The 14,796-nt window shown below is 37.7% G+C and overlaps 1 protein-coding gene across 3 annotated transcripts in view; it reads right to left on the bottom strand.

The window, feature by feature from the left end:
• frmd4a (FERM domain containing 4A) overlaps window positions 1–14,796 on the bottom strand; it is a 612,278-nt gene that overhangs the window by 295,940 nt on the left and 301,542 nt on the right. Inside the window, exon 1 of one of the 3 annotated variants that reach the window (XM_039761497.1) lies at window positions 6,660–6,740. The exons of the other annotated variants lie outside the window; for them this stretch is intronic. Coding sequence (XP_039617431.1) covers window positions 6,660–6,725 — 66 coding nt within the window. The 5' untranslated portion in view covers window positions 6,726–6,740. Of the gene's footprint in view, window positions 1–6,659; window positions 6,741–14,796 lie in introns of those variants that run through there. 3 annotated transcript variants of the gene reach the window in all.

Genomic DNA, 14,796 nt, shown 5'->3' with positions numbered 1-14,796 from the left:
TGCTCTTGTTAAAAAAACATTCAGAAAATGTGCTTAACTCACAAGCAACCATGCTCTAAATGAGCTCTCCATAAATAAGCTTTGAACCAGTCAGCTTTTGGATATTCAAGAACAAGGCCATACTAGACACCACTCTCTTTGTATAGTCCCCAACATCCCAGCAATTTAATGACATATAAACTGGTATTTTCACATATAACAGGAGGATAGCAGAAAGAATAAAATGGTAATTGCAGCAACAGTTTGATACCTTGTAAGGTTTAGGCATAGTGTGATAGGAAGAGGGCCAAAAGGTGAAAACCCCACTCCCAACCTGTCTTGTTTTTGGAAGAATAATCCTTTGGAAATGGCTTGAGACTGGGCTGAGCTCTTGATGTTGTTTCTAGCTGGGTGCAGAAGGGACACTTGGTGTGGCGAGCATATGGGAGTTACAGCAAGTCAACAGCAGCGCCCAGTGTTTTTAAAAAGAGCACTACCCTGATATAAACGACAGTTGGGATTCAGAGCTCTAATGGAAAGATGATAGTCAAGTTCAAGAACATTGGAGGAATGCAAGGAGAACTGCATTCAAAACAAATACCATAAGGTACTTCTGAGAATACTGGGCAGTTAAAATGTAGAACAAGGTGCCCAGTCACATCACCCAGAACATTCCGACATGTAAGAATAAGATGTCAATATTACTGTAAAGCTCTTCTTCTATTTAATTATTTCCTTATGTTTTATGAGGTAAGATAAGAAAGCTGATCTTGAGAATAGCATCTGAAACTTTAATCATATCATTTTATTTATTCACTTCTTTAATGTGTGTGTGGCACTGAGTGGTAAGCATGAGAGTGTTTTGTCACACTTCACTCTGTGCATACTAGTGAAGGTTACATTTCTTGAATAAAATGATAAAATGTGAATTCCAATACAGAAATCCTTACTGAGGAAAGCAGAGCTGCTAGGTCCCAAGACAATCCACATACTGATTAAATGCATTAAACGTCTGTGCAGAAAAACCTCTAGCTAATTAGATAGACAAGAATTATTTATGTGTGTAGAAAAAGCATTCTCGAGTATGTCTGGAGCCTACTGATCAACTAATTCTGGTCTGGCTCAGTGCATTTAAAAGTCAACCTGCTAATATGCCATGGTGCAAATTTCCTATGGTCCACTTCTGTACAGAGGGCAGAAGGTCAAATATTCAGGTAAACTCTTCAGAGCTACGGGGGATGGAGCCATTCAAGTCAAAGGAAGTCACTTTTGTTGTCATATCACTTAACACAAAAGTACCAGTAAGTGAAAAACTTGCATGAAAGGCCCACAGTAAAACATCCATGTTAACACAGTAGAGTATACACACTATAATAATACATTTAAATATGAATTCAGCCACTGTGCAAAAATAAACACATTACATAGGTAAACACTTACCCATACTCAAATTCATGCATACTAACAACACAAAAAAGATGGGGTGCAATGGAATGAACAAATAAAAGTATCAGCAGCATGGATGTGTGCATTATGGGACAGGATGTTGATCAGGGTTAGTACCACCGTGCAGACTTCCTAGCAGGATACAAGTATATTGATGAGCAGGTAATAATAACTTAAATATTTGAATGCAGACTTTAGTAAGATATGTGCTTGTTTGTAGCTTTGGCCGTTCAGCATTCAGTCTTGGGATGTGTGTTGTCCTCAGGCTAGCAAAAGGCTAGCTAAAACCACCCTAAAATTAAACCTGCATAAGAATGAATCTTGCTTTAGTATGGCATAATCGCATCATATTTGCATTTAACTCCTGGAATGAAAACTGTGGCAGCAATAAAATAGAGAACATTAATTTGTGATTGTTTACTATTAAGTACAGAATACCACAGCGAATATTTTTTCTCAGTGATTAAAATATATTTTTCATAACCATGTTTCTTATTATATGCACTATTATTTGTTTGTCTGAGTACAAAATTATAGTAGCATGCTCCATAAAATTTGCAAGGTAAACTGGTCATCCATGATTTCTAGCACTATGGTGCTAATTCAATCTGCACATAAGTGTCGACTTCACCTGTAATTATAATTTTGGAGGCTCACATGAACTTCAGTGCCCTCTGTATTTTATATGTTGAATAAGGGGCTTTTCCTCAGGCAAAAGACACAGCTAATAAAAATGGCTTGAAGTGAGTCCAGTTGCTATGACAATACAGTATAAAGAAGGTATCAAGCTGTTCTTGAAGCTTGGCCTGGTTTATCTAACACAGCCATGGCTTTGATGCTAAGCACAATGCAGTTTTTGTCTTCTGAGAAGCTTTTCATTTTGTGAATTGCTGGACCTTCCTGTACGGATACAGTAAAGCTGACCTGACCGTCTTCTGAGGCATTTCTTTTAGGAGTTCAGGAAAAACCACAGAAAGTATAAAGAGATGAAATCCATTCCAAAATCCATTCCTTATTATTTACAATCAAATTAATTCAAAAGTTTCTTATTGTCATTAACCAGAAATCACAAGGGTGTTCAGCTGCTCTTATTCAAGCCTTAGGAGATGGAAGGCTGGGTATGCATTTGAAAGATTTTAGTGAACAGCTCAGCCCCCAACCTCTCATCCCCTTTGGTAATGTTAAAAAAAATCATTTCTGACAAAACACCACAGTAAAAAAATGTCCCTTTAGCAATATTCATTTAGACAAATGACTACAACAGACTATGTCATGAATTATTCATTATGCTGAGAATCTAAAGAACATAAAGATTCAGCTGGTCGAGCCTTCAAAAGCTGAACATCTACTTTTTCAAAACACACTGTTTATTTCACTCTAGGGTAAGCGTTCTGCTCATAGTCTGGCACAGTGCTGTAGAAGTGTTTTATTTTAAATAATTCCCCTTTAAGCTAGACCACTATGTTGTCAGTCATGGAGATTATACGTGCACTGCACATACTAACATATTTAGAGTATCACTCATTCATTTTGTGTAGCTGGTCAGAGGCACATCCATACTGGATCACAGTCCACTGCAGGGAACAAATGTGAGTACCAGTCAACCTAACAAGCATCTGAGGAGGACAGGGAGAAAGCCCATATGAGCAAAAGGAAAACAGACAATAGACTGTGACTGGCAGCAATTCTAATCACTGTGCTCTGATTCAAAATAATTCAAAATACTTCTCTTCTTATGTGGTAGTTATGAATGTAGGCACACTCTGCATGTGCTTTCTCACCAACTACTTTTATTAATAATAATCAGTCTTGACACAATAAAAATCTATGAAATGAAAGTGCCTATGAGAGGTAAAATCAGATAATTATGTTATCTTTATACAGTATATTAAGTGCAGGCTTTCATGACATCAATATGTGACAATTATCATGTAAGCATGTGCTACAGATCTCATAAAAATGGAAGTGCAACACATAAGCACTTGATCCTCATCTTATAAAAACATAATGGTATCACATAATTTGCCTCATAAACCACAGCTTGGCTCTATAATGTTATGCAGCATGCACAATGTGAAGATCTACTACTTAGAAGCAGTAATACTTCAATCCGTTTTTGGAACCTGTTTTTCCTCTTGGAATGAGTAGTATCAACTCTGTCCCATTGGGTGTCATACAGGCAAGCTCATGTCCACACACACACCGACTCAAGTTGGGACAATTATTAGTTGAATCCCACATTTTTAGACTCTGGGAGGAAGAAAGACACCCCATACAAAAAAGCAAGAATTGCCAGTTAAGCTAACTTGAACATTACTTCATATAAATACCAACCACATTTGGGAATCATACCACTAATGCTGGACACTTGAGGAGACAACACAATTCACTGCTGCTAAATATACAAAATGTATACACTATATTGAAATAGCCTGTTCTCTCTGTTGGTGAGAGTCAAGAAAGGTGCACAAAAAGAACTGTGGGAAACTGAAAAGAACTCCACATGCCTCAACCCTTGTTCTGCTTTCTTACAGAGGTGAAGAGAAATGGGGCTCTGCCCAATAACTTCACCAGAAATAAAACTACAGAATCAAAATTTGCCTTCACAATCTGCTGTAACATCTGTCTATAGGAAGAAAAAGAGGGCAGCATTCAGTTAATTTCCAGCAAAAGACTGCTGATGAAACCCACATCCAAACGGGCTGAACATGACATTGAGGCCCTAACCCTGGAAACTCACACTGGAAGTCAGAATGGAGGTTTAAAGATGCTGTGCTGTTCTGTTTGTCAAGTGAGCTATCAGAGACATCTATCAGCAGGACAAAGACTGTAAATAATGAACTGGGCTAACTGGCACTATTATTTTGTAGAATAAAACATTGTTCTCCCATCTGGCATGAAATACTGTGTTGTTTTGGCTACTTAGAAAGATCAATTTAGTCTCTCTATATATAATATGGAGAGGGCTTGGCAGATGTTTGCCAACTGGCCGACCAACCACAAGTGTTACCTGGTAGGTGACCACCCAAAATAATCAGATTTTGTTTCAGACCTGAGGTTCTGAAAGGGGAAGCAAAAGTGTGTACACCTGAAGAGCCCCAAGTAGGGCAAAACATGTGTTGTGTACTCTTTGTATTATTTATCAGATACTATGTAACATACCTACGATCTTCTTCTCAAGACTAAGAGGGTGTGGTGGATGTTTCCCGACTGGCCGACTAGCCACAAACATTATCTGGTAGGTGACCACCCAAAATAATCAGATTGTGATTCAGACCTTTGGATACAGGTGTAAATATATATCTTTGTATATATACACACTCACACACACACACATATTATATATATATACTGTATATGTAGTAGTATATGCAGTATGTATTTGTAGAAAGTGAAGCAGTACAACAAAACAATGGATGGCTGGTTATATACAGTACAGGCCAAAAGTTTGGACACACCTCCTCATTCAATGTGTTTTCTTTATTTTCATGACCATTTACAGCACTCCATCACTCTCCTTCTTGGTCAAATAGCCCTTACACAGCCTGGAGGTGTGTGTGGGGTCATTGTCCTGTTGAAAAATAAATGATCATCCAACTAACCTGACTTCTGTACAACACAACTGCTGGTCCCAACCCCACTGATAAAGCAAGAAATTCCACTAAATAACCCTGATAAGGCACACCTGTGAAGTGAAAACCATTTCAGGTGACTATCTGTTGAAGCTCATCGAGAGAATGCCAAGAGTGTGCAAAGCAGTAATCAGAGCAAAGGGTGGCTATTTTATAAACTAGAATATAAAACATGTTTTCAGTTATTTCACCTTTTTTTGTTAAGTACATAACTCCACATGTGTTCATTCATAGTTTTGATGCCTTCAGTGAGAATCTACCAATGTAAATGGTCATGAAAATAAAGAAAACACATTAAATGAGGAGGTGTGTCCAAACTTTTGGCCTGTACTGTATATTACAAATAAGAGGCATCCCCATATACTGTATAATAACAGATGTATATCCTAATCTATAGTGTAAACTGTGATTTTGTAATTTAGAACAATAATGTACATCCATCTATTTTATAATCAGTTTATACAGTAGGGGTTCACTGGCCTAGCTAGAGGATTTATTAGCTAGAATGAGCAGCAGCCAGGAACAAAACCTTGAAGGGATGCCAGACCTTTGCAGAGCCCCCTGAGCCATTTCAGATTTGTAAATCAATCTGGCAGTATGTGTACAAACTAGAGGACAGATGGAATTCTTGGATTACACCACCTTTCAGGCATTGTGAGGTCCTGTGCCGCCCTGTGGGAAAATATTGATATGGCCCTAAAAATGTTAGTCTCATGATAAGATGAATTGCACCAAACCACAGCTAAAAAAAAAATGACGGTTCATAAAAAGTTTCAATTCTGTAGAAAATCCATGTGGCTGTTAAACATTTTCAAATGAGTCTTACTTTGTCAAAATCAGACCAGCGGGGTGACAACAAACTTTCATGCAGAAATAATGAAAAATAGGGCTTCATTTACATTGGCAAGTGCTGGGCTGCCAACGCATTCCACCAGTCAGAGGATAAACAGTGGTGAATCTATGGCACAACTCATCCCACTCATGTTATCAAAAGGGCTCTGCCTCATCTGTGCTCCATTGTGGTACGGTTCTGCTTAACAATGGAGGCTTGCTGTTTAAAAGGATTTTATATTTTGGTGACTAGTGCTCCCGTGACACTAAACTTAGAAGGATGGATGAATGGATGGATGGATGGATGCGCATTTCAGCTAAATTCATTTAGTCTCTTCATGTTTTGTCTCAAAGAATACAGGCTCAGAGCACTTGTGAAAATTTACAGCTGAAACGCAACACCAATAAACATTAAACTGTTTGAATATCATAGCAAACTCCAGAACATCAGGTATATGATACTGTGTCTAACATACTGAACAAACATTTTGTAAAATTCATACTGCTTTTTTGCATGAAGGAAATACCTATCATTTTTATATATTGCCTTTAAAAGGAAATGGCAACACAATAAAAAGTACAGAATACAGGAATACATACGTTCAATGCTTATTAAATTCCAAATAAAAAGCAAACCTTCTACTTACTGCAATTTTATTTCTGACAGTACTTGCTGTAAAAGGCACTCTATAATATAATGGTTGGTTAACTCTGATGCAGCCTCTGATCCCCCTAAATCCTAAGATAGAATTCACTTAAATGGCCACTTACAAGAACGTCCATGAGCAGGTGCTCCAAGGTGACTTCAAGATCCTCCAATTTAGCTGCGAGAGGCATGATACTCCCAGCTTTGGACGGGTAATCCCACGATGGTTGGAAATTTGGATCTTATCAGATTTAGGGAGCAAGATCCTGGCTCTTGTTTTAAAAAAGCTTGTGAGGTATCAGAGATGCTTCAGGAAATGTTTAAACCCGCAGCTTGAATCATTGTTGTTATCTCATTTACTCCCTGTTGCTAATAGCCACCACAGGCTGCAGTAATTAAAGGTGAATGAGGATTCTGCAATCAGACTCGTTTCCAGTGACAAGAATTTCAAATTGCGCGAACACCAACAAGCACACTGAGCTCTGTAGACGGGCACAGTGTGATGGGTAAGAGAGTCTCACAGCCCGCTGTGTTTTAGACTAAGATATTTATAAGATTAGTTCATTACTGAAGATGAACCTCTTTCTGTCTGTTTATGACCTTTTGTAAGTGCTGTCCACAGTGAAAAGCATTGTGTGCGGGGCAGCAGGGCCAACAGAAGCTGGCTGTGACCAATGCCGTTCTGATTCACACGAGGCTCTACTCAATGCCCCTTTGTTGCTGCAAGTAAGCTCTTTACTGGAATCTTACCCTCAAAGAAAGGAACTGTGGAAAACAAGGAAACACCCAACTTTCCACTGCAAACTTACATAATGGGGAAAATCAAACTGAAAACAAACACTCAAGCATAAGCGTTGTTCATGTCTGAACGCTTAGCTACAACATGATATTGTCATGTTGGTAGTATTTCTTTAAGTCAGTGAGATGCACTGCATGCAGATGACATACCGTAGTAAGAAAAATAAGCTTCTGTCTGTTTACACAAGCTCATCTTAAGTGAGTCTTGCAGACTTTAAAAAAATAAGCTGTGCCAGGATGAGCTGCATCTCACAGGCCACACCTCCTGCTTGCCATTGCCTGACAGAGGCAATTACTTGGCAGTTACCTCAGGACCGCATGAACAGATTCAAGCTGGTACTTTGTATTTTTAGACAGTCCCATTTTTTGAACCCTTAACATTTGCTTCCAGATAACAGCAGATGGTTTACCTAATACTTAAAGAACTGTTTACCTGCTTTTAGTCAACAGTATTACCTGCTTGATTTTTGTACAATGACACGATCTGTGCTTCATTATTGGCTCAGCTGAAATTTAGTCTCCTTACTTATGCTCATTGATACACTGACCTATATTCTCCTGACAACACCTCCATATTTTCTTTCTGTCTACTGAATCTGCCTTTAAATAATGTCAGCATCGACTCATGTCTTCCCTTGCTGGCACAAAGCATGCATGCTCAATTAAGCAATACTGTACAGAAAAGGTGAGTAAGGTGTTATATGTGGAATGACATATTTCTGCTGTCAGGCACAGTACAGCCCCTTGGCATTGGTGTTAGGCTAGAAAAATCAAACTACAGAAATGTGGCATGGCGCATTGCCCTATTAAGCAACTGAAAGGTCAAACAATACATGGTGTGCAGATCAGAATACGCAGACTTGAAAAGAAGCATGGTGAAATAGTAAAAAAAATGTTAATTAATGTGAAAGTCTGTAATCTAAATGACTGTAACATGGTAGAGAAAGCAGACTAAGGTAGGCAGGCAAAAGGCTGGCATTGTAGTTGAGTCACCTCAGCTGAGCAGCGGCAAAAAAAAAATAAAATATATGTCTACTGTTAGCCTTGAAATTAATAGCGCTGGCAATAGAGCCGGAGCTCTGTCCTCCTTGAATATGGGTTGAATACTAACGGCACCTACACTGGGGAGTCCTTTTTCAGAGCGTTGGTGCTAGAACAGACAGAGTCTTCTCTGGACAGAGCTAGATGTTGTATTTGGGTGACGTTTTGATTGTACAGGGGAAACAAAAGATCCCACTAGTATCATTCCAAGGGTGGAGCTGCTTACTTCACCAGAGCCATGAAGGTGGTCCCCAGGTGCATATGTGTGACAAGTTTTAGACTCCAGGCTATTATAAAGACACAAAAGTGTGTGAGAATGTCCAGAGGAGGGTGACTAGGCTTATTTCAGGACTGTGTGGTATAAGCTATAAGGAAAGATTTAAGAGTTGAACCTCTTCAGTTTGAGCAAACTGTGCTGAAGAGGTGATATGACTTAAATGTTTAAAATTATGAAGGGAATTAGTATGGTGGATCCTGCTTGCTACACTAAACTAAATTCTCCATTAATATCTCCATTAATAATGCAGGGACACAGATGGAAACTTGTTTGGGAGTAGGTTTTGCACAAATGTTAGAAAGTTTTTCTACAAACAAAGATTCAAAAACACATAGAATAACATTATGTAGTGTGGTGGACTGTAGTACTTTCAAGATCTTTAAACTTGAGTCAATGTTATTTTGAGGAATGGTAATGTTCTAAAGTTAAGGTCATACACTGTGAGACAAAATACCAGGTTCAAATTTTCTGAATAGAACTAGACAAAGTAATAATTAAAAAATAGGCAACAGTCATATAATATACAAAATAAGGGCTATAGCACAAGACAAAAATCAAAAACAAAAATATAAGAATTTGGATTAAAAAAAACTAACTGTAAGATGAGTCTGAAAAATGGTTTTGTAAAACTCCATCCTTTTCCAATCCCTTTATTTCAACATAACCACAGGGAGCAAGAATAGATGTGTAGTAGGAATCAGCTTTTGATGGGCTGTCGAGCACACATTTGATCAAACTGGGCCAATACACAGTTGTCGATTATCTGAACACACGTGCATTATAGATGTAATTAAATGAAAGGTGAACTTTCTTTTGTTTATTACAAAAGAACAATACATTACATAGTTACATGATTTTCTTTTGTCCATATATTGAACATATTAGACAGTGGTTTCTTAAACTATTTTCTCTTGCGACCAAATCTTGCTCTTCTTAGTGTGTTTGAGACCCAGTCCATGACGGTTGTCTGATCAGGAATTGCCACCAGCTGTCATAGCCAACGTCCCCCTTGAAGAGTCACCACTGACATCATGTCATAGCAATTTTGATTGCTAAAAAAACCCTTGGCAACTCATTGTGAGACACTTCGTAAGCCATACACGACCCATTCCAATTACTGTAAATACAGTGGTGTTACGTCACTACAAGAACCAACAGCAGCATCCATAATTTAGGAAACGGTGTATTAGGCAATTGTTTAATTAATTTTATACAAGATGTAATGGCTAATAACTGAGAAACTGAATGAAGAATGTACAGAATAGCCTATATTCCTCTGATAAAAGGAAGAAAAACCTTTGCAACAACTTGTTCTGCTCACTAGTACAATTATCTCTCAGTATTGAGTTGTGCCCTCAAGACTCACTACCCCTTGGACGTATGCACATGACCACATTTGAGAAGCTGTCCATCACAGGCTGAAGATTTTCATCATAATTTTTATTATATGTTTATTAGATAGAAGAACGCTTTTCATAAAAATAGTTGTACAGAAAGACCAAGCAAGAACTAAGCAACCTGGGAATTAAGATCAAGATGAGCTGTAGAAACAACTATAAAAGCAATCACTAATAAACACCTCATTACTGAATTATTTTGAAGGGTTGGCCAACTATCTACTTACATGGCCCTTTTATAATGACAGGAGAGTTTAGTCAACAGTGTGAGAAAAACGAAAACAAGTAGGAAGTTAACGAAAACTGTGTCACGTCCTCAAATTTTTCTATTGTAGCCAAAAATTCTATCCACTCTTAACTTCAATTTCACAGACTGGATGAACACCCAGTGACTCATTATACCATCATTAAAGTGCTTAATCAATTTATACATATTCCTTTTGGTTCAGCCAGCATCCTTTTAAAACACTTATCTAAATAAAGCAATGCTCAGTCGTAAGTTAGATTACACACTAAAGGCATGTGTTAACTAAAAGGCAAATATTTAGCACTATTAACTAGTAAAAGAGATTCAGAATAACCAAGGAAATCAAAAACATCTTATTTTGCAAATAAAATGTCAGTGATAAATTAATTCTGGATGCAGGAGGGAGAATCAACAAGTTAAGGCAATTACTCTTTAATACTGGTAAGTTGTGAGCAGATGAACATTTACAGTTTTATCACTTCTTCACATAGTCTTCACAGGTTGATGCACTTCTTGTATCGATCTACAAACTTCTTCATTCCATTGGGGAAGAAGCTTTTTGGCTACTCCTGAATTCTGGTCTGCACTGCTTCCTTAAACGCATCATCAGAGGTGAACATGAGAACACATTGAGCCCTTTTAAGAGAACCAAGATGTTGACAATTGCATGGTGTTAGATCAGGGCAGTAAGGATTATGAGGAAGACATTCAAACCACAGCTGTTGCATTGCCTCCACCGCTGTAGCCGCTGCATGAGAGCATGAACTGACATTAAGCAGCAAAACTGTTTTTGGCAGCATTCCTCTTCTTTTACTGTGAATTGCAGGTTTCAGTTTGTTCGTAAGCATAGTATAGTACATTGCAGTAGTCACTGTACATGATGTTGATGGTCAACCCAATTGAATTTCATCAATTACACTTGTTCTTCCCTCTTTAAACATTTCAACCCGTTCACTCTCTCTGATCAAAGACGTCTCAATACGGCGCATTGTTCAACAATGGTGCAATCCTGGTACCACTCTTAGGACTGCAGCATCCCAATTCTAAGAAGAAAATCATGATTCGTCAGTTTTCTAGCACATCCTAAAGATACGTACGTATGTTCTATTAAATGATGACTGAATACTGACCAGGTATGAGTGAGTGTTAGAAGAGTGTAAAAAAACCTACAACCTAATGCTAAACCAACTTTAGTGCTCTATGTTTTTAGGAAAGAGGAATAACAATACATTTAGTACAATAAGGAAAAGACTTTTTTTAGAATCTGCTTAACTCAAGACAATAAAAAAATTAAATTAAAGAGTGAAACTAAAATGATAATTTCTTGAACAAAAGAATAGCCAAAATGAGACAAATCTGAAGAAACCGCTGGGTGTATGTCATTTTTTAAAAGTTTTAAAACTGTTCCAAGTATAACTCCATACCACAAATAACTACTAGGCTATTTTTTAAATGCAACAGCACAAAATCTTCAACAGAAAATTAATGAACAGTTATTTGCACTCGTCTCTCTCATGTTGAGTTTTTACACCTGTCACCATACAGTAAACATGGGTTCTGGTTGAGTTTGATCTCTGGATGTGGATTGAGGAAGTTTGTCTTTAGTCAGAGTTGATCAATAGAAACAATCAATTACAGCAACGGATAGTTCATCATCTTCCCCGTCACTGTTCAGGTCTTTGTAATTTCTATAATCATTTAGAACGCATACAGTACATGAAGGATAAGGATCAATTTAAATGCTTGAGTACTGGTAAATTGAATATTGAATTGTATGTGGCTACCTAAGCTAGTATTGGATTCCTCTACAATATGGAGTGCAGCTGTCTCGCCTCCCCCCATATTCTTCATTCCCTGACCTCGACATCTGGCACCAGGTGACATGTGACTCCACTCTGCTCATCACAGAACCAGGACTAAACATTTACACAGAGAGATCCAGCTCTCATGGCACATCTACTTTATAAAATCACAAGGGAATTGTCTCAGGTCCTCTTTGTTTGTTTCTTGCAGCACTTGCTCAAAAGAAACACTGCCTTATTTTTCATATCCATGTTGCATAGAAAAGTGCAAATTTGTTTCCATAGTTCACTTTATGTGTTTCAGAGTAAGGTGTTGAGGCTGTAACACAAAGTTCAGAAAAACCCATCAATGTCTATTAAATTGCTGAATGAGCCAACGCCTATTCCAAAAGCATTGGAGCAATGAAGGAGCCGGGTGTGGGATGTTAGCAGATTATAGAATTTTACACAATAAAACTTAAAAAGCCAATTTATAGAGACTCCAATAAAAAATTACACAAATTACAAAATTGAGTCTATAACTTTCATTTCATATTTTAAACATATTTAAACATATCTGCGGTATTACAAAGGTAATTTAGAGCAGAATGGCGGAATTTTACTTCCCATTGCTTGGACTTGGGTTAGAGTGCCAGTTAGACTTGTTTCTTTGTGGAAGGAACACATTCTACCCATAATCACATGGGTTTTTTTTTTTCTGTGGATTCCAGGTTCTTGTTTGATTGGTGACTCTAATTGCCATTTCATATGGTTTCTGGTTTTCACCGAGGTTCACCTCGGTTTTACTGATCATATATTAAATTGGTGGATTGTCCTTAACATTCTTGTTCTACCAACACCTTTGTCTTTTCTTTTGATCTTTAAAATTTGTTCTAAAGGCGTCTCTCGTGTAAATAATAATAATAATAATAAATGTCCACAAGACAATGTGGATATACCTGTATATGTATGGGTGCCCTGGAAATAAATAGCATTCATTACCTGCATTGTCTTCTGCTACCAAGCTCAGAATCACAAGCTCCATGCTAGGTAAAAAAGATTTATATAAACTGGATAGTTGATTTTAGATGTGCAAGACATACTTTTATTTTGGTGTATACAGTCAAAATGCAGTAAGTATATTTTGACAATAGATGGCAGCACATTGAAGGGTATGTACATAGGCTGATTAGAGGAAGGTCTGTCAGAAAACAAGCATACAGAGTTCAGTATCATCAGCCAGATAGTAAAGTACAGTAAGAAAGAACTGCCCTTGCATATAATTTTAAACCTTTATAATTATATATAAATTATGTTTGTGGCATGAAGATGCATTGGCTTGTACTCCAGCTGGACGTGGGTTCCTTTTCAATCAGCATCTACGTGGAGACTACAAGTTCCTTCAATGCCTACATGGTATCCAATGAGTACTCTGGTTTCTTCCCACACCCTAGATGCATTTGCTTATTAAATTTAAATTAAAATAGTATGACCAAGTATAGGCATGGTCATTATTACCACATTTACAAATTACAGTGAAACTCCTATTTGCATGGCCAATCACCATGCAACACATGGCCACACGCTGGTGTCATGAGTAATAAGTATAACTACCTTACCTCAAGGTTTTTGTCTTCTTTTTTACTTTATATACAGTACTTACCGTATGTTGAAAGTGTTGTGTTCTTTACCTGAAAAATCGCACTGAATTATTATCAATTTTTAAAAATTTGTCGCTACTTCAATCACTCCTTTATGGGTGTGTTAAGTGCATATGTGTTGGTTTTGGCTGCTGCTGTGTCCCCACTGCTGCCAAGATAGGTTCTGTCTCTCTATCACACTGCACTTAGAAAAACTGATGCTTATGTGGTCTTGACCTGAGTCCAAGACATGGATGGATGCTGGTCAAGTGATTTGCAAAATTTTAAGTTCATGTTTCCATTTACAGAATGAGTTGAGATGTTGCTCACAAAATCTAAGATTTCATGTTGTAATGGGTTTATGAAACACTGTAAGGTGTGTGGGTATGGGAAATAAACTTTAAGTGATTTTTGCTCTTAGCTCCTTCACTTGGCTTTCAATAAAAAGCTGCACTGTCTTCATCAGAACATGATTTTTTTTTCGATTACAGCACACTACGTTGTGCTGCCAAGACAGAGGAGCACTTTCAACAGTACAGACTGAAGTTTTTTAATGAAAATATCTTTTAAGCAGAACAGAGAATGTGTCATTCCCTTTTTTTTTTGCACATGACTGACAGCAGGCTTGCTGTTTCTTGTACCTTGTCTACTTTTTCTAAGCCTAGAATGCACTCTTATTATATTTATTCATTCTGCTTGTGTCTCAAAGAAGACACTATGCTCCTATTCACTCATTGCGACCTGACAGCTGACTGGCAGGGAAGAATGGTACCAAGAGGAAAACGAAGTAGAGAATATTTTAATGGCTTCTCTGATTTCCACTTGAGCCACCTGTGGCCCAAGCATAAGCAGCAGTAAACAGGGGGCGAGCTGTCAGCCCATCTCCAGAGAAAGAAAAACAGAACATAGAATGAGGCGCCCCACTAAGTTAATTTACATCAGATTATATTCAGTAAGCTTGCTGGGCTGGAACTACAGTAATTCAGCCAGCCTAGTAAAGGGAGATGAGTAATAAGAAAATGTATGTTTAATAATTCTCAATTAAAAATAAGGGGCACAGACCAATGAAAGAAATGTGAGG

This window comes from Polypterus senegalus, chromosome 8 (genome assembly GCF_016835505.1).
Source record: "Polypterus senegalus isolate Bchr_013 chromosome 8, ASM1683550v1, whole genome shotgun sequence".
NCBI classification, from domain to species: Eukaryota; Metazoa; Chordata; class Cladistia; order Polypteriformes; family Polypteridae; genus Polypterus; species Polypterus senegalus.
This window is presented reverse-complemented; position numbering and strand designations above follow the sequence as displayed.